This window comes from Aythya fuligula, chromosome 5 (assembly GCF_009819795.1).
Source record: "Aythya fuligula isolate bAytFul2 chromosome 5, bAytFul2.pri, whole genome shotgun sequence".
Taxonomy (NCBI): domain Eukaryota; kingdom Metazoa; phylum Chordata; class Aves; order Anseriformes; family Anatidae; genus Aythya; species Aythya fuligula.
The window spans coordinates 10898146-10923319 of NC_045563.1; the positions used below are offsets into that span (position 1 = coordinate 10898146).

General features: G+C 38.6%; 1 protein-coding gene across 2 annotated transcripts in view; it reads left to right on the top strand.

Moving 5' to 3' along the window:
* Window positions 1-25174, top strand: part of CDC42BPB (CDC42 binding protein kinase beta) — a 94186-nt gene that overhangs the window by 33006 nt on the left and 36006 nt on the right. For both annotated transcript variants that reach the window (XM_032188912.1, XM_032188913.1), the window contains exons 3-11: window positions 5550-5633; window positions 9093-9188; window positions 13941-14089; window positions 17524-17617; window positions 18948-19148; window positions 21042-21290; window positions 22711-22790; window positions 23800-23966; window positions 24069-24188. In XM_032188912.1, coding sequence (XP_032044803.1) covers window positions 5550-5633; window positions 9093-9188; window positions 13941-14089; window positions 17524-17617; window positions 18948-19148; window positions 21042-21290; window positions 22711-22790; window positions 23800-23966; window positions 24069-24188 — 1240 coding nt within the window. The remainder of the gene's footprint in view (window positions 1-5549; window positions 5634-9092; window positions 9189-13940; window positions 14090-17523; window positions 17618-18947; window positions 19149-21041; window positions 21291-22710; window positions 22791-23799; window positions 23967-24068; window positions 24189-25174) is intronic.

Here is a 25174-nt window from a genome sequence, read left to right on the forward strand (position 1 = left end):
GTAAGACACGGTGCTGTTAGGGCCTTGTCTGTGTTGTAGTCACAGATTTAGGGTGCTAAGTGTAAAGTTTTTGTCTGCATCTAGAAATTAACATGGAATGTGATGAGCCTACAGATTGCAGCTGAGGCTGTCTCACCTCTTCAGGTGCTTTGGTAACTGGCATTGGGAACCCACAAGGACTGTGCCTCCCTAAATTAACTGAACTCACAAGCAGAGGACACAAGGTACGGCACTGCTCACCCAGCTGCTCAGACTGCAAGCATTTAACACGTGATGTCGAAGAAATGTTTAATGAGCTTTTCCTGTTCTGTGCCATGCTCTTCACAAGCTATTTTCTGAAGTGGAAATGGACAGAGAAAGGAGCTGGTTGGCTTTGAAAATGCTGCTGAAAGAGGCCAGTGGGCGGCTGTGTGGTGGCAGCACCCACCTGCTATGGAGCTGGACGGACAGACGGGACAGACAGACCTGCCTCATGCTGCTGTGCTTGGCTGCGTGCTGGCTGCTGAGGAGCACATCTGGGTGTTGCTCAGGGCCACCTTTTGCAGACTCCTTCTTGCTGGCACTGATTTCTGTACAGCGTGAAGGTCTATTCCCGGTGAGAAAAACATGACTTAGTTTGGGAAATGTGAACCGCGGAATGCGAGCCCTGCAAAGATACTGCTTCTCATTTAAAATGTAAAATAGGCATAAAAAACCTGATAAAGCAGTCCAGACCAGTTTTTCTCCATGCTGCAGTACTAAAACTGTTAACTAATGAGCTATGTATCAAAGACTTCTCCTGTCCAAGAGTACTGGGAAGATAAAGCAGTTCCTGCAGTGTGTTTTCAGTAGGTATCATCCAAGGTATCAATTGCGTGAGGCAGAAACAGGAGTGTAAAAGTGGCACCTACGAGCTTTAACTGAGGGAAATGTCTATAATATTCAATTACGAGTCTGGTAATAAGACATTACAGGTAAATTGTTTACATCTGAAATGACATTTTGTCTCTTCTGGTTGAAAGGCTTGTCTAAAATCCCCACTCAAATTTCTAAAGCCATTCCAAGTTCCTGCCAAAGGTTAATTCGTGCAATTTTACATCATTTTATCCATGTAATTTTATTGTCCATTAGCCTAAGCAGATCTTTCATCATCCTTATTAGTGGTGTCCTTCCTTCCAATTTTATTGGTAGGTAGCAATCATAGCCACTTTTTAGCCTTCCTTTTTATTTTTTTTGAACAAGCAAAGCTTTTTCTATTCCCGTGTTAATATGAGAAGCTCTAAATACTCCTCCTTCTTCATACCTGCTGTGTGTGAAGTTTCTCTCTCTGGGTTGTGGCTGTGCGTGGAGTTTCCAATGATTTTCTATTTCTGCAAGGCAATAACGTTTACCCGTCCCTATACCTATCGTTACGAGCTTGCAGAAGGACTGTAGCTGTATGTCTGAGTTCATCTCCTTTTCAGGTGAGAGCTTTTTGTATTTGAATTTCACCTTGTCCTCAAGGGCTGAAATTTTAGGATTAAGTTTTACATGAAAGTTTAACATGCCATGAGCGTAAATAGTGGTAGGTAGCTTTTTCATATTTGTCTTGAAATTAATGCCAGCATGGTTCCCAAGAAGTTAAGCATCAAACAATCCATGGGTTCCCAGTCAAAAGTCTTTTCGTTAACTATCTTAGTTGCTTTCTGGAAATTCAGCCTTGCATTTAAATGATTTCTGCAGTTTCTTACATCATGCTTGCTGTTCGCATAAATTTGTAATTTGATGCTGCTTGCTAACATTGGTCATGTCACTCAGAGGTCAGAGTACAGGACTAGGAAATCTCATGTTTGCTGAGGCTGATTTGGCTCGGATTCCCACCCTATAGGCTTCGTGGGGGCAGAAGAAAAGGTTTGGTTAGCTTTGCACGTTACAGCCCGAAATGCCAATATCGAATGGCTTTGGAAGATCAGAATGCAGCAAAAGGCTTTTATGAAACAATTTGAGAAGCAAAATTCTAGCTCTTGCCAAAGTGTAAAAAGGTTATTTCAGTTATATTGGTTCAGTTTTATTTTATTGCAGTACAAGGAAAGCAGAGCTTTGAGGCAAAAAGTCCTGGAAGAAAAGGGATGGTGGAAATTAATACAAATCTGATGGGCTGTTGTGGCATGCGGTTGTCATGCTGGACTCTCACACTTTCGCTCCAATTCTCATACTTTTTTTTTCCATAAATAAGTCTGAAGAACACTTAAAAGAAAAAAGGTTGTACTAGCCTTGGAAATAAAGGGCAAGAATCATAATTAAATCCTATTTTTTTTTACAGTGTGTGTACAAAGTACGCACTTATTCAGCCAGTGATGCTCTAAACCTATGCTTAAGGGAGCAGCAATGCTTTTGTTGTGAAAGGAGGCATTTGTACACATCTGTGTCCTGTGGAATACCTCTGAACGTACCTCTGAAGATTTTTCTTACGATGTAGTGGATTGGTGTGTACTATAGAAGCAGTCATATTTCAAATTTGACATCTTGCATGGTTAGCACAACTGCAGTGTAAGGGATTTTTGTTTGCTCATACAGAGTAGACATTGTGGTTATTTTAACTGCATTTTCGATATGCCAGAGAAAGAGGAGTTATTAGAAAAGCAAGAAAAAACGAATATGCTGCAGCACCTCTGTAGCAACCAAAGTATTGTATCACGAACACAATCTTAGAAGTATTGCTACCTGATGGACAAAGTAAAAGCTTTTCCTCAAGTTAACTTTGTGCTTTGTGGAGCAAAGGCTGTAAGTTTGTTTTTGTGTGTGCGTGCAATATTATTCTTGGACAGCAGTGAGGTTTTGGTGTTCTCGTGGTAGTGTTTATTATCTTAAAAGGTGAATAAATCCTGATGATTCAAATGAACCGGAGAGTCAGGACTAGTCAGGCCAAAAATCCGTTGCTTTTCTGGGATATTTTCTTTACCTTTCGAGTTCTTTTTCCATGTAAAAACACCTGCTACTTTCTATTTTCTTGGGGATTTACCCATTTTGCTGCATGGTTCAACGCTTTTTTTCCACTGGCACAAGAAGCCTCTTGTCCCACTGCTCCCCTTACAACTACAGCATCGGCGTGTTTACTGATGCCATCTTCTGATAACCACTTCAAGTGAAAATGTGAGTCAACGCTCCTTTTATTAATCCCACTTTTTCTTCCACAGAAGACAATTCCCCTCCTCCTGAAATTTTAGTCAGGTTTTTTGTTTTGTTTTGTTTTGTTTTGTTTTGTTTTTTTAAGCGGTCCTTTCAGTTGAAAATGACGGCACTGATAAAGATGGCAGCTGGGGAATAGCTGAGCAGATCCTACAGATTTGACTCCCTTTTCTTTTTTCTTTTTCCAGGCTTGTTCTCACTTACTGCTTTGTCTTAATGTTTGCACAGCTTCGCAGTGCCCTCCTGGATGCCAGGCTCACGTCACACCTTGCCAGTTCAGCACAGAGCAGTCTCTGAGCTTCCCCTGCCCCGCAGTGCTTGCAGACAGCGATGGCCTTAGATAAAACGTAATAGATGTGTATCTGTCTTCTGCTTTGTACGTAGATGGATGAGCGATTCAAGCCTTGTGTTTTAATGAAACTTGAATCTTGCTTCTTCAGGGCTTGCGAAGCTCAACTTGTAAATCACTTCTGCCCCAGAGCTTTTGTTTTTTTTGCAGCAGCTCATCGTGTGCTGCTGCACCCTTCTCCTTCAGTGGAGACAGGGTTATTTCCCAGATGGAGACTGGGGTATTTCCCAAACGATCATGTTGTGTATGAAACAGAATTTAACATCTATAGAGACTGTGTCAGCATCTTGCAGTTTCTCAGAGCTTTTAATGTATAGTTTAACTTACACTGTATCTTCAGCTGTGTCAGGCAAATGATTCGATTCACTGTAATTGGAGAGACTGTTAGAGTGGGTTTGAAATAGAAGGCTGTGACAAGGCTGGTACTGAAGCTAAACATCTTAGGGCATTACCAGCATTGCAGGTCAGCATTGAACCCTCTGATACGTGCCCAAGGAACCTCATGTTCAGGCAAGACTCCCATTTGTACTCCCCCATCCCCTGCTGCAGGAGCAGTGTCTGCGGGAGCTATTTGCAGACCAGGAGAGGTTGAGGTGCTGAGTGGCTGGGGATAGTTTACATGCCGTACAGAAGGATTCCTCTTAGCACTGTATTTAGGGCTAAATTCCCGTGTCTTCCCTATCATAGATAGCTGCTGGTCCTTCCATGACAGATTTCCATTGCATGACTGTGCAGCTGTGTACGAGAGGCAGCTCCTCCGTTGGCATGAGCTGCTGAGAGGAGCCTCAGGCGCCGAGGGGTGGGAGGCTTCGCTATCTACCTGCAGAGCCAGGTGTCTAAACGGGGGGATCTCATCCCTCTGCTACTGGAAGGGCAGTCTCCCCCATCCTTCATCTGGAGTTATTTTAGGGTAAACCCCAGGGAGGAACTCTTCCCTCCTCAGGTCTTGTGTTGATCTCCTCGATGCTCAATTCCAACCTTGTTTCAGAGCCAGCATCTTGGTGGAGTTTCTGCATCTCCTGAATCCCTTACAGATAGCGGTCATAAAGCAACAGAAGAGCAGAGCACGACGTGATTCCTGGTACCGCTCCCACTGCTACTCAGAGCTCTGGTGGAAGCGATGAAAGCCGATAGGTTTTGTGCTTCTGAAATAGGCAAAACAGGAGCGGCAGAAATACTCAAGCGGTCCCTGTACAGTCTTGTGGAAAAGTTGCTGTCCTAGTTGTCAGTCTTGATTTTCTTTGCCAAATGTAGGAATTTTATGGAAATAATAGCTTTACTACAAGAAGAATTAGTTTTGTTCTTGCTCTAAGTACAGTCTCTGCATTCCTAGGCCTTGAAGTTTTTGTATTCCTCAGTTTTTCTTCCACTGTACAGCCGTATGAACAACTGCTTGTGGTAGGCCGGTCTAAGCGAGTGACTTAATACAGAGGCTGCGTAGCAAAATGCTTCAAGCAAAGTGATGATTAAGTAAATGAATGCTGGTTTTTTTTTTGCTTCTTTTAAAATATCTGCATACAGTACACAAAAGCATGTTAATTTATAAATATCTTTCAAGTTTCTGAAAATGGGAATGTGAAAACAAATTAGTCAAACGTAGTGTATTTCTATTGACAGCAGCCTGCCTTGTTTTCTAAGGCTGCCCTTTGAAAAGTTCCCTGGCTGGCCGAAGGCGAGGTGTTAGGAGCATTCGTTGTTCGTTGTAAACAATGCAGCTTTACTCTGCATCTGCCTAGGAAAAGCTTGGTGCCCCTCCTGTATCGTCCCCAATGTGTTCCTCATGAGCAGTTGACCACACACGGTGTGTTGTGCTTCAAGTCCGTAGTATTAATGGAAGAGGAATACAGAGGGAGCACAGAATCAAGCTGAAATTTATTGGTGTGAATTGATTGCTGATGGCTCTTTAGTAACTGGCTTCATTAACACCGTGTGAACATTAAGCTGTTTAAATACTGTATTTCTCTGACAGTACTTTTGTGTGAAAATTAAGCTGTTTAAATGTTGTATTTCTCTGCCCATGCTTTTGTTAAATAAGGATATCTTATTATTGCAGGTTGCAGTTGTTAAAATGAAGTGTACGGAGCGCATTTACGCCATGAAAATTCTCAATAAATGGGAAATGCTTAAAAGGGCGGAGGTAAGTAATGTGATTCTCTAAGGCAGAGAATTTTAAAAATGTCATCAGGAAAATTACACTGAAGCTCTTCCAGATTAGAAAGAATTATTTTGTGAGCCTAGGAGCTTCATACTTTTTTTTTCTTAAGCTGTTTTAATGCAATCAAGTCTGACGGTCCCTTCCAGGCATCTGTTGTTCTCAGCATTACCGTGTATTCGTTCACCAGACAGTCTGCCCTAGTTCTTACCCTGAATTTATTGGCCAGATTTTTGTTTACAGTAAAGGCAAGTTAAAAACTACATGAAAGCTGAGATCGGTGCTACTATGACGTTCACAGCTGCATACAAATACATTATGAAAGGATCTTTTTTTTTTCCTGTTGTATTCAGAAAGCATACATTAAGGAGCTTTGCATCCTGCAGTTTGTAACAGGATTTATGTAACTGGTAAAACTGTAACTAAATACTTTGAAACCACAGATTCAAATTGTAAAACAAATGTGTTAAGAGGGTAAGTCTGTTTAAAAAGGGTGTTTTTGATGAAAGGAGATGTACGTTGTCACAACAAATTATGTAAATGCGAATGTGTACTTCACAGATTAGGCAAGGACCTACTGGGAATGTGCCATAACTGGTGTACTCCTAGAATACCTCCTCTTGCAGTGTAGTAGGCGAATGTAACGTTATATAAATCAGCAGTTAAATGAGCAATAGATGTGAGGGGAAAATACGTGTATTGCATCACTCCTTGTAGCAGTTTTATGGAGGGACAAAGGCTGGCTGCTTGCTGAGGACTAAGCCTGCTGACACTTCCCTGTCCTATTCTTCTGTCCCCTTCCTGACACCTCCTCCCCCTCCCCAGCCTTCCTCGTCTCTCCCTTCCTTTCAGTGAGTCAGTTCCACCTCTTTTCCTGTGAATTAATCTCTTGGCTCTTGTTAAGCCCCGCTTCGCCACTGCATTTGGCTGATTTAGTCACACTCCGTCCATCAGCCCGTCCTCTCCTCGCAAGCAGTGCAGCCGCTGCTGTTGGGCTGTTCTTTGAGCTGTCAGGAGAATTCACGCTCCCGGCTGTGCTGCATCAGTGGTTCTGTATGAAGCCTTTGCCTGCACCGGGGAAATTGGGTGCCATTTCAACACAGATTTCAGTTGGGCTAATTCATTGCTCAGCCTAGAATCAGTTTAAATCCTAAAGTGCTTTTAGGGGGTTCCCAGACTCTGGTGGAGATGCAACTAACGCTGGCTTACTTCTGTCATTTTTAGAGTGACTTAATTAAAAGGTCTGGTTAAATGGCTGAAACTTTATGCAGAGATGTCCTGAGGAGAGAGCTCTTTCTTTGCAAATTGTTGTCTTCAAATTATGTGACTAAATCCTCTTACCTCGTCAGGCAGGCTGGGACCTGGAAGAGTATTATCTACCAAGAAAGAGCTGTAATGAGCAGTAGTTTTCCCAATACACAGTTAGGATAAGTAACAGTCCAGCCAAGTCCTCTTCCTGCTGATTTCCCCATCTACAAAGAACAGAAAAGGCAGCTGTCTGCTTTGCTGTGCCCCTTTGACATTTCCTGTTCAATTTGTTGGCTTTTTTTGGCTTTCCTGGGTAAGCAAGAGCTTACAACCTGCATATCAAGTTCCTGAAATGTTTGGGAAATTAAAATTTCACAGATGTGGTAGAACTTGTTCGTTTTTCAAATGAAACCTGCAAGTATACAAATGCATCTTAAGTGGGCAGCTCCACTCAAAAGCAGATTTGAGGTGTTTTAGTATGTGCTGAGTGGTCTAAGGAACACGGTGTTATGCTGGTTCATGGAATATGAAGCATTGGATGAGATTAAACACAGCAAAAAGTTATCTAAACGCTGTGGATTTGTGTACCGGCTGCGAGAAAAAGCATATGGTTGGAAGCTACTGAGGTACAGGAAAGATTAGCAAATATCAGCTGACATCCGTAAATGGGTTGCAAGCAAAAAAAAATAGGCATGCCATTTATGTTGATGAGGTGGGCCATTTGTATTCATTGTTCTGACAACAAAATGCATAGTCATTAGTGTGTTACTGCTCACAGTTCCAAATAAATCCTGACTAGCTAATTAGGTAGCCTGTCATGCTTTCTCAAGGCATGTCTCAAGGCATTTTAAGCCAGTGTAAGCTGAAAATGATAGTTTCGTACTTTGAATTCAGGATGCAAAGTGCTCAGGAGCATTACTGGTTTGGAAGTGTTCATAACATTCCCTCACTATTTGAGGTTGCGCAGTGAACTGGATCAAGGAACTGATGTCTTTGAAAATAAATAAACTAGCTTTCTGTGTTGGCAGCCTCCCCAAAGAGCGGTGCCAGAACAACTGAGAACTGCTGCGCCGTGGTGCTGAGGGCAGGGGATTGGATTACTTGGAGCTGCTGTTGCTGCCAAACTTTTTTTTTTTTTTTTTTTGGTGATACTTTGACCTTGCATTCGTAAACCTTAAAATCACTCTCAGTTAACATTTAATTACAATACGCATCTCTTTGCACCAATAATTACTAACTTTACAACATGACCTCAGTATGACCTTCTTCTGTAGAAACATAAATTGACTTTTGCTTCCTCAAGGGGAAAAAATGGTTAAAATAATTTTATGAGATGCAATTGATATATGGTGAGGCTTCGGCTTCCCAAGAATGTTCCTTTCATAGTGCGTTTTCTATGACATCTGGACAATTGGCAATGACAAAAAATGAATTCTTATCCAAAACCCAAACACTTGAATCTGCAACTACTGGATGCCATAATAATGGCTTTCTGAATCGACAGTACTGAAAGAATCCCAAGGTCTGCTTCTTGATAATACTGATCCGATCCAATAAAAACATTATTTTTATTAAGGAAGAGATTCTTGAAGGTTATGGAAGGTGGTTTTATGTAAAGATGCTGAGAAAACACATTACGCTTGCTTCCCTGAACTGTTGCAGTATGCTATTCGAAGTAGAAGAAATATTCTTGGAATTGGAAATGTATTATACTAGACAAAGATAAGGCAGTAAATTTTGCTTATTTCCTGTCATGTTTGCAGTGTCTATAGCTGGAACTGCAGTGTAAGAAAATTAAGATTTTGATATATTTTCATATATAACATTGTGATATATTTTCACAAGGGTCTTTTTCAGAAGAACCAGATTTGCAGTGACAAGTTATCATTTTTCTAGCTTTTAAAGATATATGATGGAACAAAGATTTAGTGTTGGCTTGGATTGGTTTGTGTGTTTTCTTTTTGGTGTTTTTTTTTTTTTTTTTTTTTTAAGGTCGCAGTCAGAATTAGAATGACTGAATGCATAACTACAAGCCTGCAGAGATTCCTTGGCTTGTCACTTGTGCAGACTAAATTCAAATGAATAGGGACCTCTGTTCAGTAATTTTAGATAATCCCATAAAACATCCATATATATTCATCCTGTGAAAACTACTTGTTGATGTTGACAATGGCTTTTTCCCCTTTCTTCCTTTAGACAGCTTGTTTCCGAGAAGAGAGAAACGTCTTGGTGAATGGAGATTGTCAGTGGATCACTACGTTGCACTACGCCTTTCAAGATGAGAACTATTTGGTACGTTTGATTCATCAGCAAATAAAAGCTTTATGTTATGAAAGAACTTTATTTTTGGTACATTTAAGGGTATTGCAATAAATCAGTCTACCTCATGCCTTCCAGCAGTGTTTTGGCATTCTTGTTTTCTCCTTGAAGAAAGACTTCAAAGGACTGACTGTAACTGTAACAGAGTGAGAAAGTCATGTACTATGGTCTATAGAAGTTTAGCTAAGCAGCCTTTTAATTAATCTACCCTTGTATAAAACGTATCATGTTTAAGTTTATATTTTTGGATAACATTGCCATTAACTAATTTATTAAGAGAAATAGTAACTGTGAAAGTAAGAAAGATTTTTACTTTAAACTTTAAAAATCATGGTTTTGTTTAAAAATGGCAGAAGTAATTTCACATCTTATTTTAAAAGCCTCAGGGAAAAAATAATAGCCAACTTCATAAAAGTATTTAAATGTTTTTGAAATCAGTAGATTGGTCATCTCTATAGTTTGAGAGATTATAGCAACCCTTTGTAAAGTAATTGCTCTTATTACATGTAGTGATGATTACTGCCTAACTGTTGGGTACTAGAGCTGTAACATAGAAGCTACATTTAGCTTTGTCACAGAAGTCAGGGAAGTGCTGGTCAATGAGGCTCCTACACACTGGAATGTAGTGAAACATCCAGCTTCCACGTGGTACCTGAGGCTGTGTTAGAGAACCTGCTATTTCTGTGGCAAAGAACATAGTCGTAATGCAAAAGTTTTCAGCATCTTAATGCTTTCTAGATGGCACAACTAGCAAGTCATGACTATAAATAATGAAAAAGCTTACCAATGAAAACCTGCCAATGGGTTCAGGAATGAAGCTTAAGAAAGAGTTAAATACCCAACAGTTTTCAGAGGTGCTGAAACAAAACAAATTATTTTGATTACCACCTTAAATATAATTTCACAATGTCAAGCACATTTTAAGCACACTGGGTCTCTATACCTTCATTTCCAGTCTATTTCCATTTATTAAATACTTTGATAGATCCTGATTTTCAGTCTCTCAAAATTCAGTTCTCTGACACTTTCCCAGAAAGATAACTCACAATTTCAAATTCCTTCAGAACGAGCCTTCAGACTTCTATAACAATAACCTACAACACCCTGTAATGTGCTATTTCCACGTAGCATCTGAGAATGGAGCTACCTAAGGAAAAAAATGTTACCTGTAGTAATAGCTAGCAATGGTAATGAGAGTACAGAGAGGGATCTAGTGTTGCTAATGCCATTTCATGAAAATCTGTTCCAAGTAAGCTACAGCAGTATAATATGCTTCTTTTCCCCACATTCTCAAAGGCATGGAGAACAAAGATGTTGAAGTTTCACTTGACAGCAGAATTTAGACAGCTAACATCTAATTAAAGATCCAGAACTTAGAAAGCAACAGCTCTGTGTGGCAGCCAAAGTCAGCAGCTTGCCAGCTTGCCTGAGGTCTGGTACTGCATGTGCTGAGCTGCTGCCTTCCAGTTCGGTCTGTTACTCAGCATCCACCTCATGTAAATGTCTGGTACTAACAGATGAAGTGTGTGTGCATCTCAGTCGCTCTATTGTAAATGATGCATGAAGAAAAAGTGAAGTTGACAAAACACATCAGGAAGTGGCTTTCATCCAGAAACCTGGGCTGTGGTCCAGGTTCCCTTCCATACCGTCTTAGTGGTTTATTTGTCCAGGGACTAAAAGATCTCTGTTCAGACCTCTGCTCAGCTTGAACAAGTTTATAGCTACATTTTTCCACATCTCAGAAGAGTGTTGTCACATTACAGAACCTGGACAGGTTGAGGTTACTTTTTGACTTTGCTGATTATCCTTGATCGTGTAAAATGGAACACAAAGCTAAGAAGAAAATGAGAACAGACAACAGAGCTTGGTTTCCCAACTGGAAGTGGACATCAGTCCTCTGAGAGGGAAAGCTCTAGCTTCTTTGTATCTGCTCCCAGTGATGTTTGTGCATTATAGCTCATGATTCTTAAATGCAAAACCACATAAGGTAACCCTGAAACAGAGAGAGAATATTGGTGTCTTCCCCACACCTAGGGCTTTGCTATCCTTGTCTAGCTGCATGAAGAAAGACTTCAGAATGAGAGAGAAGATGTTAAGACAGCAAAGCAGTAGCTGCTCTTGAAGAATCTAGAAATAATACTTGGGGTTATATTCTTTCTAATATTAGTAGAGCATTTGATGATGCAGATCTTAAATATAAGCATGAAACAAATTCAATAAAAAGTATATGTTCTGAAGTTTCATTTTCTGGTTCTGCTTCTCTAGTTTTACACGTTTGAGGCAAATACATCACGTTGTAGTGTGTTCTGAACAGTCGAGCCTTAAATGACAGTAGGTTGAAATGCTGGCATGACTTTTACTGGTTCCTAGAAAGATTTTTGCAGAAACAGTTTGAGACAAGATGGATTAAGTCAGCCTTTGGTGATTCTACTGAAATAGGGGGTAGGTGAGACATAGTCCATGCGTATTGTAAACATGCATGAGACCTGAAGTTCATAATCTACCCCAGATTGAAATCTGTGAGTTTTCCTGTGATTTACCAGAAATCCTATCAAGAGGGAAATTTTTCTTTCCCAATTTTGTTCCTGAGTATTCATAAGAGTATTTAGATGCCTTTTTTCCCCCATTGATTTCCAACTACTCTTCCTGTACAATGCAACTGCTTTCCAGGAAGAAAAATATGTCTAAATGTGTCATAATACCCTTTAATTTAACCCAATGTGAAGAGCGAAGTACCACTGAGCAAGAAGAGGAAGATATGGAGGATGAATAAAATTTGATTTTGTTACAGAAGAGGTTCACTGTGTTCCTCTGATCCAGGCTCCTCATTTCACAGGTCGGCTGAGTTCTCACTGCATTACGCATGCTGTGGGAGCTGAGAAGCAGGCACTGATGTCTCTTTGACAGGCATTCCATTTCAGATCCCACAGAAGGCTCTGTAAGCTCTCTTAACCTTGAATTTCAAGAGAAAATAGTGTAATACAATATCCCTCTTAAAACATTTCTGGTTCCTGTCTGTAGCCTTTCCTTCCCAAACATAATTGTTGTGTGTATGCGGTGTTCCAACAAACATTTAAAATTCCTTGTGGCGTTGTGCAATGCAGGCTGGTTGGTTTCAACATAAATCATGAAATTTGCCTGTCAAATTAAGCTATAATGATACGCAGAACAATATCAAAACGTAGGCCTTTTGGAGTCAGTCTTGTAAGCCACAGCATCATAAGGAAATGGGTAATGGTGCGCTTACTGTTACTTGGGGTTCTCTTCTTCTTTATTTTGCTTCACTTGTGGAAGAAGAATCGGTGGCAGCAACACTAGACCCTAAGTTGCTTTACATTGAGGAGAAAAATAAGATAACTGCTTTGGAAAGTTAGTCCCAGAAAAAGCAAAGTTATTTCTAAAATAAAATATCAAGGAATGGGAAGCATGGAACAAACAGGTTTAAGACTAGTGGTACTAAATAAAGTCAATATATGCTGAGTGATGGTCTGGAGTTAGGTGCATATTGCTAGGAAATAACTGAGCCCACTCCCTGTTTTGTGGTATGAAAACCAAATAGCAACTCCAAGCCCTTTTCTTTCACTTGTTACCTGTATCTGTGTTGATTGTTTCAATAGATAGAATAATGGTTGATTGCCCTTGGAAGCTATTTCCTTTTTCACTGAAATCCAGTCACAAGAACCCAAATGTTTGATTCCTAAATCTCCTGCTGCTGTAGTGCCTCTGGCTTGTCATGAGCCTCCCGGCCACGGTGTCCTGAAGCTCCTGCCAGCTCTGTCATGCATCCGTGCTGTGGCATGTGCCAAGATGAGTGTTTGAGGATGGTGGTGTGATAAATCCTACTTTTGGAACCTCAAGTGGTATTGAAATGGTACCAAAGCTAAAACTAGTAATGAGATGTTTAATTTAGACTGAGCTGCATTGATCTAATGAGCACTAATACTTTCCAGAGAAGTTTTTAGTGAAATTTTAATCAAAATAATGTTTGGAGGAAGAGTGCTTATTGTTTATTGCTTCTATAAAGAGTTTACCTCAGCAGATACTTATGTTATGAAATATTACATGCTTAATATAAATACTCTGTGTTCAGTTGCATACTGCTGCTCCCATTTTAACACCTGATAATAGATGTGCAAGTCAGGCAAAAAGCCACTTGCATAAATTAAATTTCAAAACGTTAATCCTTATTGTTTCCCATTCAAAAATGATTTTATTTATTAAGTGGCATTAAGTATTTTCTGATCATGTTAGTGTAATACTAATACTCTCACTTTTTTTTTATTTTTTTTTTTCTTTTTTTTTTTTTTTTTTAACTATTTCTTTTAAATATTTTTTTCTTACTATCCCTTCTGGACATTTTCAGTTTAAGTGTCGATGACCTACATTAATTTTTGGTGATACTGTTTTTTTTTGTGTGTGTAACGTTGTAGTTAATACAGAGATAAACTCACCCTGATTTACTTGTTTGTAGTTGCTCTTTCTCTCTAAACTTACGGTAAGGGTGGAATGCTGATGTATCGTTATTACTGGAATTATTAAAGGAATAAGGTATGCTTTTACAGTGAACAAGCGTAACACAGAGGATTACTAATTTTAACTTCATTTCATATGGATAGAAAAAAATAGTGAAAGTCTTTTTTTCCCTAGCAGTTAACTGATGAACTTTAATTCATTTCCTTAACAGCTGTGTCTCAGTACATAACTGCTTGCTTTCTCCCCTTCCAGTATCTAGTGATGGACTACTATGTTGGTGGTGACTTGCTGACACTTCTCAGTAAGTTTGAAGACAAACTTCCTGAAGATATGGCAAGGTTCTACATTGGTGAAATGGTGCTTGCTATACATTCCATACACGAGCTGCATTATGTGCACAGGTAAAGTACCATCTCGCATGAGAAAAAAAACACATTTACGTCTATATGAAATTAACCTTAAAGGTATTACTACCAATACAAATGGGCGCAGCAGCCACAGGCAAGCTACAGTGGGCACATGCTTACTACAGACTGTATAATAACTGCTATAACATTTTAAATACCGAACTCTGGACTGATATTAAAAGCAGTGGTATTCATCTAACCTTTCACTAAAGCTTTTAGTTTTAATAGGACTTCTTGACTAACTCTCAGTTCTCTTCATGAAATGTGCCTACTGTAAGGCCATGATAACAGTGAATCTGTTTACCTCAGCTTATCCTCAAACTGATGAATTTTGTTAAGGGGGGGGGGGGGGGGGGCATGGGCCTGTCTAATTGTTTCTACAACACAGGATGCATATTTCCAGATCAGTGCCTACAATCATGGTAACTTAGGTGGTGTTCTGAAGCAGTTAAAAATATAACATTCCTTATTCTGGGTAAGAGAAAATAGGTCAGGCAGGTAAAGCACACTTCTTTTTTTTGGGTCATCTCTCGGGGCGACTGTCTCAGAAGAGCTGTTAGTAGTGCAGGGGTGATGCTTGATAAATATTGTGTCATTTCAAGAATCTAGAACAGCTGAGAATTTCTATCCTTGGTTTTGTTTTCAGATTTAGAAACTGTGTGATATATCAATTAGAAAGCAAAATTATAATAATACTAGAAACCTTTGTGGTTATATCTTTATACAATGACCTTACAGCTTAATTTCAGTAACCAAGAAGTTAGAAAATGTTAAGTGTGAGAGTAGTGATGTTTTTCAGTTGTGTGAAGTCTGCTTATGGCCATACAGGCAGGTTTCTGAAGTCCCAGCTCAGGAGAAGGAGGCTTCATACTGTTTGCTTGGCAGGGAGATCTTAACCACTAAGTCCCTTTACCTCTTTATGCCTTAATTTCTAACTCCATAAAATACAGACAGGAATACTCCTGGGGGTAAATGTGGACAATATGCGGGGATGTTAAAATGGTACGGATTTGGAGAAGTTCACTAGAGGCACTATTGCACCCATTTCCGAGGAGTGGAACCTGACCAACATCAACTTTGCATGGGTTGAATGAATGTCTCCTGTGGCAATGGGAACGAGCGGTTCCAAGGCCAAAGCATTGGATGAATAGGAGATGTATGAATGCCCAAGAAATTACTGCTTGGCAACTGCAGTGGATTAGGAAGAAGCATGATTGCTCTGGGGAGGACTTCAAGGACCCTTTAAAGGCTTATATGACCTGTTAGCTGTAGATAGGAAACAGTGGGGCTCAGAGATGAGGCATTAAGCTTTTCTCAACAGAAACAGTGTTCCCTTAGGCAAGCGAGACCTGAATGCAAAGCAGAAAAGCAGAGATGTGGTGGATGAGATTGGCTCATGCTTCGAAAGGCACCGTGAATGATGTTATTTGAAAACCAACAACAACAAAAAAACCCTTGCATAGTTGTGTGGAAGTTTTAATAGTCCTCTGCTCATACTGAGCTTGACTCTTACTTATGGGACTGTAAGGGAAATCTGTACAGGCCTTAGAACTGAAATGTATGGAATAAATTTAACAATGGAAAATGGCTAATGAGTTCATTGGGAAACTGTAGTGAAATGGTCTAGTTTTCTGGGTTAACAGTTATTTTTCTGTCCTGTAACAAGTAAGTATGCATTTAATTTATGTTGATAGGCACACATTAGCATTGATATTTTGTCTTAATACTGCTACTAGTAGCAGCATTGATGAAGTTTCAGTAATAAATTTCAAAGTGTTACCCCTTGGTTAAAAAGTAGCAATTCAATTTTGTGTTGGAAAAATGTATCAGGATTTTTAAACATATAAGGACCCTTTGTTAAACCTATCTTGACTTTTTTTCATGTCTGCTCAAGTGTGAAATAGAATTAGCAGCTGAAAAAATAGACATTGTCAGCATCCACCTCTATGCAGCAAGGTGTTTTAGAGCATGCTTTTCATCTTGTTCCTACTAATTCAAGCCTCTTCCCCTCAAAGTAAGCTGAAGCTAGTGTACAATTCTAAAGTTTTTGAGCAAGTGTTGGTGACACTTGGAACTTCCCATTTGAAAAGAAATTCCGCATTCTGTGGTGCAACAGGACTGGTGGGTTTAAGATAAAGCACGTGTTCTATTTATTAATAACACAGTATTATTGGAATATATATGGTATCTAAAACAAAAACCCCAGATTTGTTGGTTTGGTTATCTTTTTTTGGCTACCTCAGTCAATATTTCAAAATGGCGTGGTGAAATGCTGGCATGTTGTGAGCTGGTCCTGGGTGGTGTTGGCTACGGAAAGGGAAGGACACTGGTGCAAGTTAGCTTGCAAGACTTGGATGTTCTCATTCTTAGCCTGCAGAACTGGTGTGTACCTGGCTTAGTTTTACTTTCTGCCCTTGCTCATCTCTCTGCCTTTCTCAACATATTGACTTAGTGCTCTGAAAATAACACTGTATATTTTGAGGCTATCAATTAAAAAAACATGTAGTGGGCATCAAGACTGTCATTATTAAATTGAATGTCTTTGTCCATCTTATAGTTTTACTTTACCTTGTGTGAATTTGAGCACAAAGAGGTAAGAGAAAATGTAGTTGGTGGACTAAATTTAATTTACATGCACTAAATCTTTTTCGGCTGCCTTCTTGGTATCAAAAATAATATTAAGTAATGAGCTACAATGACATGGAAATCTTAGTTCCATGTCACGTAGTAGCTTTAGCATGCAGAATGCCATCTATAACTTGCTGTGTACATGTATGAATAGCAATGAAGTGGTTGATCCAGGAGATTTTCTCCCATTACTGTATCCTATTGAAACGTCATTGCCCTGATCCCAGAGCTGGGGGAATTCAGTGCTCTGTAGAGTAACTGCTGCATATACACAGGATGCAAATGTCTTCAGGTACCCATAGAAGCAAATATGTTATGCAGTAGTATATAGACAGTCTTGAACAGCACGTGAAAAATGCTGGACAAAATTTAGAGAAACAATGATAAATCTTTCTAGATAAGAAGCTGTAAGTTAGCTATAAATCTTGGCAAAAAAAAAAAAATCAAATTAAAAAATTGCCTCTTCTCTTTTATCTTTCTTGCCCCTCAAAAAGTATATTAGGATGCGTATAATCTTGAAAGGAGGTTGATAAGGTAAACTACCTATCTGTTAGTTGTACCATTCTGCATAACTGTTCTGCTTGATTATGGGAGCAGAGCTCAGCTTTGATGGGCTGAAAATCTGATGTAATCTGAAGCTTCAATATTGCAGGCAAAGTTTCAAGTCGTCAGGAAGAAAGGGTCAAAATAAAGAGATTACACCAGTGGGTACCCAATATAAAACTGTTATTTTGATGCAATCTGTACAATCGGAGCTCATACTTAGTATTTAATTTTTTCACTTTTTTCTGTTATGACAGGGACATAAAGCCTGATAATGTTCTTTTGGACATGAATGGCCACATACGACTGGCAGACTTCGGGTCCTGTCTGAAAATGAGTGAAGATGGCACAGTATGTATGAAGCAAAATTAAATTGCATTGCTGGTAGTGGTACCTTTTATGTGAGTTGCTGATCTTAACTCTACTACATGTTATCAGTGTGCACCAAGGAGGTGTGATAGTTTGTAAACTTCTTGGCTTGCTAAAAATTGAGGGAAATGTGAAACTCACCACATTTATATAAAACACTTTTCCCTCTTCTTGTTTTACAGGCTGTAAAACAAGTTTAAGTTATTCTTTGCAATGTTTTTCTGTCTTTCACCTTTTTTCCTACTAGTGATTCAGTTCTCATGAGATATTTATGAACTGGCCAAAGAGCCTGTGCTAAAAAAGGATAAAAATTTGATGTTATTTATGCACTGGAATCATGGGTGACCAGGAACCTAGCAGTCATGACAGATTTAAAGTAAAAGTAATCCAAAATGAGCACATACTTACTAAGTAGTTTATTTTACATGCCTTTTACAAAAGAAACAGCAATACTGTGGTAATTTGCTATCTTGAGTACCAGATAGGATACACTCCTAAGAGTTAAATTGCTCATGAGGTTTTCTGCTCTCCCTAGTTCGAGGTGCTTCTAAGAGTATCAATTCTGCCAAAATGCAGCATGTAATATTCACTGGGTATGGCACAAACTCCAGGTTCTGGTGACATTCTGTAGTCATAGAATGCCTCGTAAGGATTTACCATATTAAAAGACAGAATAAATTGGAAGGAGCCATTGTAACTCCATTAACCCTTAGAATGCATTCCTAGAGTTTACTTTTCTGCCACTGCCCTGATGGTCAAGGCTTTCCTACTACTAGGACACAAGGAAACTAATTACATTAATTCCTGTATTTTATCCACAATTATGCTATATAAGTGTTAAACCAGTTTTGAACATAGTAAAAAATAGGGCAGTACTTGCCCTGGAACCTTGTTTTACTATCTTCAAATGAAACTGTAAAACTTGAGTATAGAGCTTGAACTCCGTGCTTTTTCTTTTTTCATTTCAGCTTCTGGCAACCAATTGCAGTTTTTAAGTATAAAAATACACACACACACATATATAAAGGCAAAACATTTTCCTGTCTGTCTGCATTCTGAAAACAGCTATGACTATTTTGAGTGTTTACTGTTTGGAGAATAAAATGTACTGATTTTATGTAGAAGTGGACTGAATCGTAGTCTGTTACTTTCTGAATATCATCCTTATTTTGTTGCTGTCATTTTTTAATAAATGTCTTCCCTTCCCAGAATAATGTACTGATGTATCTGTTTGTAGAAGTACTAGTGTGTGAGTAAATGTTGCTGCGAGAACCTGAAAACTAACCAGAACGGTGTTTGCTTTATTTTCAAGGTGCAGTCCTCGGTAGCAGTGGGTACACCTGACTATATCTCCCCTGAGATACTGCAAGCAATGGAGGATGGAATGGGAAAATACGGACCTGAATGCGACTGGTGGTCACTGGGTGTCTGCATGTATGAAATGCTTTATGGTGAAACACCCTTTTATGCAGAATCCTTAGTGGAAACATACGGGAAGATTATGAACCATGAAGTAAGAAATAAATACATTCATCTTGATTTTAATGTTTACAGAGAGACTGATGTATCTTCAAAATACTGCTGTGGGTGGTAGTTCATTGCTTCTTTCATGGTGATTTAGAACCATATCTAACTGTAGATTTGTTAGTTCAGTTTTTAGGAAAATTGGCATCCCTGAACTGTAGAAATCGAATTCTTTGTTAATTTAATTTTTTTTTCTAAATGGTGATCTTCTTCTTAAAAAATCTTTAACAGTCTTCATGAAACAAAAATTAAAAACAACTCTTATGTTAGGCCTATTGAAAGTTTCTTCTGGACTGCACAGGAGAAATGAAGTAATGCATTACATATGCAGCTGTGCACATTTTGTCACACTGCTAATCAGTACAAAAAACGGAAACAGACAAGTCAACCAGTGTGGACATGAGCTGCATGAAGAACATGAGGTCAGGGGAGAGTTGCTCAGAATAGAAGTGGCATAAAAACACGAGCTTTTGAGCTGCATGAAGAATGTGAGGTCAGGGGATTTTGTCCAGAGTCAAAGTGGTAGAAAAGTGTTGAAACTTCTGTGTGCCGTGTGAATTATTATTAGAGTAATTATACTCTAATTATATTAGAGTAAGAATTAACCAGTTCATGGTGTCCTTCTGAGAGGTGTGGTAGGAGTATGTGCTTATGGGTGTCCTCTTCTTAGCTAGCCAGAAGCTGTTGTACAGGGAGTGCTGCTGCATTTTCTTCCCAGGTTGAATGTACTGGTGTTTACAGTGCTGTGCTCTCACAGTGAAGTAGTGATGGATAAGACATGAAATCCTTCCTAGAGCTGACACCCTTGCCGTGATCAACATTAATCTCTCTATTGCTTCAATTTCTTCAATGAACTAATTGGTGGCAAGCTTTTCTGTACTATGTTAGAAATATGTAACCAGCTTGTGGGTAACTGCTGGCTACCTAGCTGTTAACCTGCTTGCAAGGATGTTTAAAGCCATTGCCCTGCAGATTTAATATTGCAATCTCATTTGGACACAAAATCAATGTGATTTTATGTTTTTCAATGGGCGTTCTAAACTTTAATGTGAATTATGCTATTTTGGTCCCTAACGGTCTGATTCTGCCCTTGAAAAGATGTATTGTACAACGTTAAATATTGTATAGTCTTTTATTGAAAAAACAACAAACAAGAACCTTCAATATTTTAGCTTACTACTACTTCCATTATATAGTCAAGAATTCTTCCCAATTTTATCTAGAGTAACATTATGTGTTAGTGGGAAGTACATTTCTGGATCTTTTGTTTGAGATAATATAAATCTTAGTGAAATTATATTTTGATAGGAAAATTATAGTAATATTAGTAATTATATTTTGATATATAGTAGTTAGATTTTGATAGGGAAAATGTATAAATTAGAAAAATACATCTTTAATTATAACAGTGTTTTGTGGGGGATTGACTAACATTGTGGGTTATTAAGAGCTGAAATAAATAAAATCTCAAGGAGTAGACCTTCATGAGATCAGTGGATCTATGACTAAGAATACCACTGAGTGCATGCCATTATAGCATGATCTTTAATGTACTGTAGTGTGTCAAAACATCTGTCCGGCTTCCAAAAAAGGTTTGCTTTTCATAAGAGTTACTGTACTCACAATTAGTTTCAAACAGATCTGTGTGAAAGGAATCAAGAAGTGATTACTTGCCCTCAAAATCCATTTTAAGACAACAAGTCTATCACTGAATGTATTGTACTGTGCTCTGCTGCTGCTGCTCCCTGGGACTAGAACAATGTCTGCCTATTTGTTTCCAATTTTGTTGGAGTAATTTAGCACTTTCTTTTTCAAATCACTGTTGAAATCTACGGAATGGATTCATTTTAAAATGTCTCAATTTTTATTTTTTTTTTTGCAGGAAAGATTTCAGTTTCCATCCCACGTTACAGATGTATCTGAAGAAGCAAAAGATCTTATTCAGCGACTTATCTGCAGCAGAGAACGTAGACTGGGACAGAATGGAATAGAGGATTTTAAGTCTCATGCATTTTTTGAAGGACTTAATTGGGACAACATCCGAAACCTAGAAGCACCTTATATTCCAGAAGTTAGCAGTCCGTCTGACACCTCAAACTTTGATGTGGATGATGATGTTTTAAGAAATCCAGTGAGTCTTTTATTTTAATATTACTACTGCAAGTCTGCAACTTCGCTGCACTGCAACTTTGCTGCACTGTTTTAGGGATATGGTTTAGTGGGGACTGCTAGCGTTAGGTCAGAGGTTGGACTCGATGATCTTGAGGTCTCTTCCAACCTAGAAATTCTGTGATTCTGTAAGGTAGTAGTGAGAACTTGATTTCAAAATTGATGCGTGCCTTTTGTTTGTTTGTAATTTTTTAAGTAAAAGGAGCAAATAGAGAGTATGTTAATAAGCTGTGCGAATGAAATAAGATTTCTTCTTATTATTTTGTTCTAAATTCTAAAAAGCCATGAGACAGATTCCTGAGTCTAGCAAATTTAGTTGTACTTTCTTATGGATATGCACTGTGGTACAATCTTACAGGAACAGGTAGTATTCTTATTGCAGTCATAATGACATCAATGGGCAAATGAAGATCCACAAGCAGGAATGCTCTGAGAAACTTCAGAAGAATGAAACCCCACTAAACTGTTGTTATTTATATCAGAACTGACCCAGTTTGTCAAGTGTTACCATTAAGAAAAGAAGCTCACAATTTCTGAAAACCCAGAATGACAAAGGGTTGATTTTTTTTTTTTCATGTTTGGAATGACTTATTCAATGCTAAAACAAGAAAAATAGCACGGTCAGTCAAAATGAAAAGACTTAGGCAGGAAAAAAAAAATTACCTTTACAAGAATTTTGAATTTATTTATTTAAAATTATTTTGTTTTATTTGTTATCAACTATGAATAACATCTGTCTTCAAATAAGTATATATTCTTCATGCAGCTTGTAATAGCAGCAGCCCAGGTGAGAGAACTCAGATTGCTGCTACTTAAGTCACTTAAGAACCAGGCGGCTGTTTGGGTGTGGGGGCATTGGTGTTCTGCTCCTCCATTTCCATTGTGTTAGTAGTTTACGAACTCCTATCAGGAAGTGTAGGGAGTTTTCATGGCAATTTGTTCATCAGCTTGCATTTGAAAAAATGAAGAGCTTTTTTGGCTTGGTTTTTGATTACCTGGCTAGCAGTAACAAGAACACTAAAGAAAACAGCATGCATTTTCATGCCAGGTCACTTTTAATTAGGAACTTGGAAGTTTCGGGTTTTCTTTTAATGGTTGTATTGTGCTTTGAACTTGTTGAAATGCTTCCCTTTCAAGTGCCAGTTCACAAAAAGGAGGCTCCTAAATTCAGGTCATTATATTAAGTGACCTAATCTGAAATAAAGTTCATACAAGGACAATGGAAGGCTATGCAGTGAAGCAGAATTGCCAATTGTGAATTGGTGTCCTCTAAGAGAAGGCTTTCCATCAGCTGTTTTTTCTAAACTATTACGACTAAATCAAATAGCTTTAGTTCTGCATGGGTTCTCTTTTGGGTTTTCATGCCTGTTGTTTTTATGCAGGAAGTGGTGCCACCAAGTTCTCATACAGGCTTCTCTGGATTGCATTTACCATTTGTTGGGTTTACATACACAACTGATAGGTAAGCAAAGGACATGTTGTTCATTAAACTTGTTTCCCAAATACAGCTAATTCTAGGAAGATGTCATTTTTATAAACAAGTAGAAAGATTGATGTCTGTGTGTCAGTGGATTAAATCTTTATCCCATTTTTTTCATGTGAACGTGTTTTGATTATGCTTGCCAAGATTAAATGCTTCTGTATTTAATTTCCATTATTTGAAACAAATTAAATTTAAGGGACTAGATTTGTCACGTTAGGTGGGTATAAACTTGCTTTTCCTGCCTTAAGAGGCTAAAAGCAAGTTCTTGTCCATGTTGTGTGTCTGCCAGAAACAATTCAGGATTAGTTTATTGCTCCTAAGCCTTGTTGACAGGCAAAGTTAATATACCTTAGTGTTACTCTAATTCAGGTTCCTGATTTTCAGATGGTTCTGAGCACAGACAAAGCTAGCTCACTTTGCCAATCTTTGAAATGGAAGTAAGCCTCCATCTGTCTTCAGAGATCCCTCAAATACATACTTGTGCCTCTGTGTGGTTATTCTGTCCTTTTTGTTATTCCCTTGTTTCCATTTGCTGAGATTTATCTCCACGATACTGTTGCAGAAAGGACCCAGTGCACTCATCTTTTTCAGGGTAAAATCACATGGCTTAACTAAATCTATCCAACTTCTGGCTTTCTTTCTCAGCTGTTTCAGTGCAGGTACACATTCCATTCTGCTTCCTTTGCTGTCAGGCAGTAACTTTTGACAGAGGGAGTTAATGTTTTTAATCATTCAAGCAGTTTGTAAAGTGAACATAAATCAGCATCATTAAGGTCCTGAATGCAAGTATCTTAATTCTACACCAGCATACACAGTAGCTAGGGAGTAATCACTATATCTACCCTGACTGTTATCTCAACAGTAACGACTACTGTGCTAATTGTTCTTGTAAATTTAAGGTGCATATTTGGTGGAATCCCAGCGTGTCGCTGCTGTAGACTACTGTGAGTATTTATTAGAATATTCTAACTTAGGTATTTGTTTTCAGCTCTTTATCTGACAGAGGCACTTTAAAGAGTGCAATGCAATCTGACACTGTAACCAAAGACGTGGATGTACAGCGTGACTTAAAGAACACTTCACAAATAGAGGGTTATGAAAAGAAAATAAGGAAATTAGAGCAAGAAAAGCAGGATTTGAACCGAAAACTGCAAGGTTAGTCACTTACATTTCTTTGGGTTCTTAGTTCTTCTCATTAGGAAGAATTGGAATGTATTTTATTGAATAACTTTTTTTCCTTCCTTTCTGGATTTTAAGAATCTACGCAGACAATGCAGAGCCTCCAAGGTCCAGTGTGTGTTACAGTAAATACGAACCGTGATAAGGAAATAAAAAAATTAAATGAAGAAATTGAACGGTTGAAGAACAAATTAACAGGTAAGACTCTAGCATGATTAGTGGCAATTATAGCAAGGCAGCTTAATGTTAACAGTAGTAGCAAAATACATCCTTTGGTTTTGCAATAATTACAATTAATGTTATTGAGGTATTTAAAAAAAAAAAAAAAGTTTTAAAGCCTTGTTCAAAACTAAGAGGCATTTCCATTTTTCTAGGCAAGCACTTAACTTTTTCTTCCACTTCCTTATCCTGACAGCATATGCTAGTGTGGGGAGTCTAGAGTACAATGTTAATTGCCATAAAAAACTTGGGAGATCCTGTTCCCTTTCTTTTTTGGGGGTATATTTTTGGAACAGTTTTACTGGAGGCATATGTAAGAGAGAACAGGGATAAAAGATTAGCTGCCCTTTAGTAACATTGGAGGATAGGTTGGGGTAGGGGGTTATATGATAATTCACATCTAAATGTTTCTGAGCTCCTGCTCCCTTTGTGTTTCTGTCTGGTGATGCATCAATTAGGAAGTGTTGCACAAAAACAAATACTGGCATCTGTCCTGAGAGAAGGCTGACTCATCCCTATCACTGAAAATCTGTTGCTTGACAATGCTATTAGTTTATGCATACAAACCTCCTGTTAGTGTCTGATTTTTAAGAGGGAATCAGTCATAAACTAAATGGTAGTTTTGAATCCTGATGACTTGGCTGCGAGGTTTATAGGGGCCTGTATTATCTAGTGAGGGAGTTCAGATGCCAAGTTGCTGATGCCCAAAACCTCCAACTGTTGTCTTCCATTCAGGAGGACTTGGGTTTTTTTTCTTTTCTTTTTTTTTTTTATCGGTCTTTTTTTTTTTTTTCTTGCTTCAAATTCCTAATACAATCTTAATTCATTATCTTGTTTTGTGTGTCAGTTCATTGTCTATCACAACTGATAGTTTTTCTTACAGTTTGGCAATATATAACACCCTTAAGTACATCTGCTGTGAAATCAGTGTTGCTGAGTGCTACCCCTTCACCCCCCCCACCCCC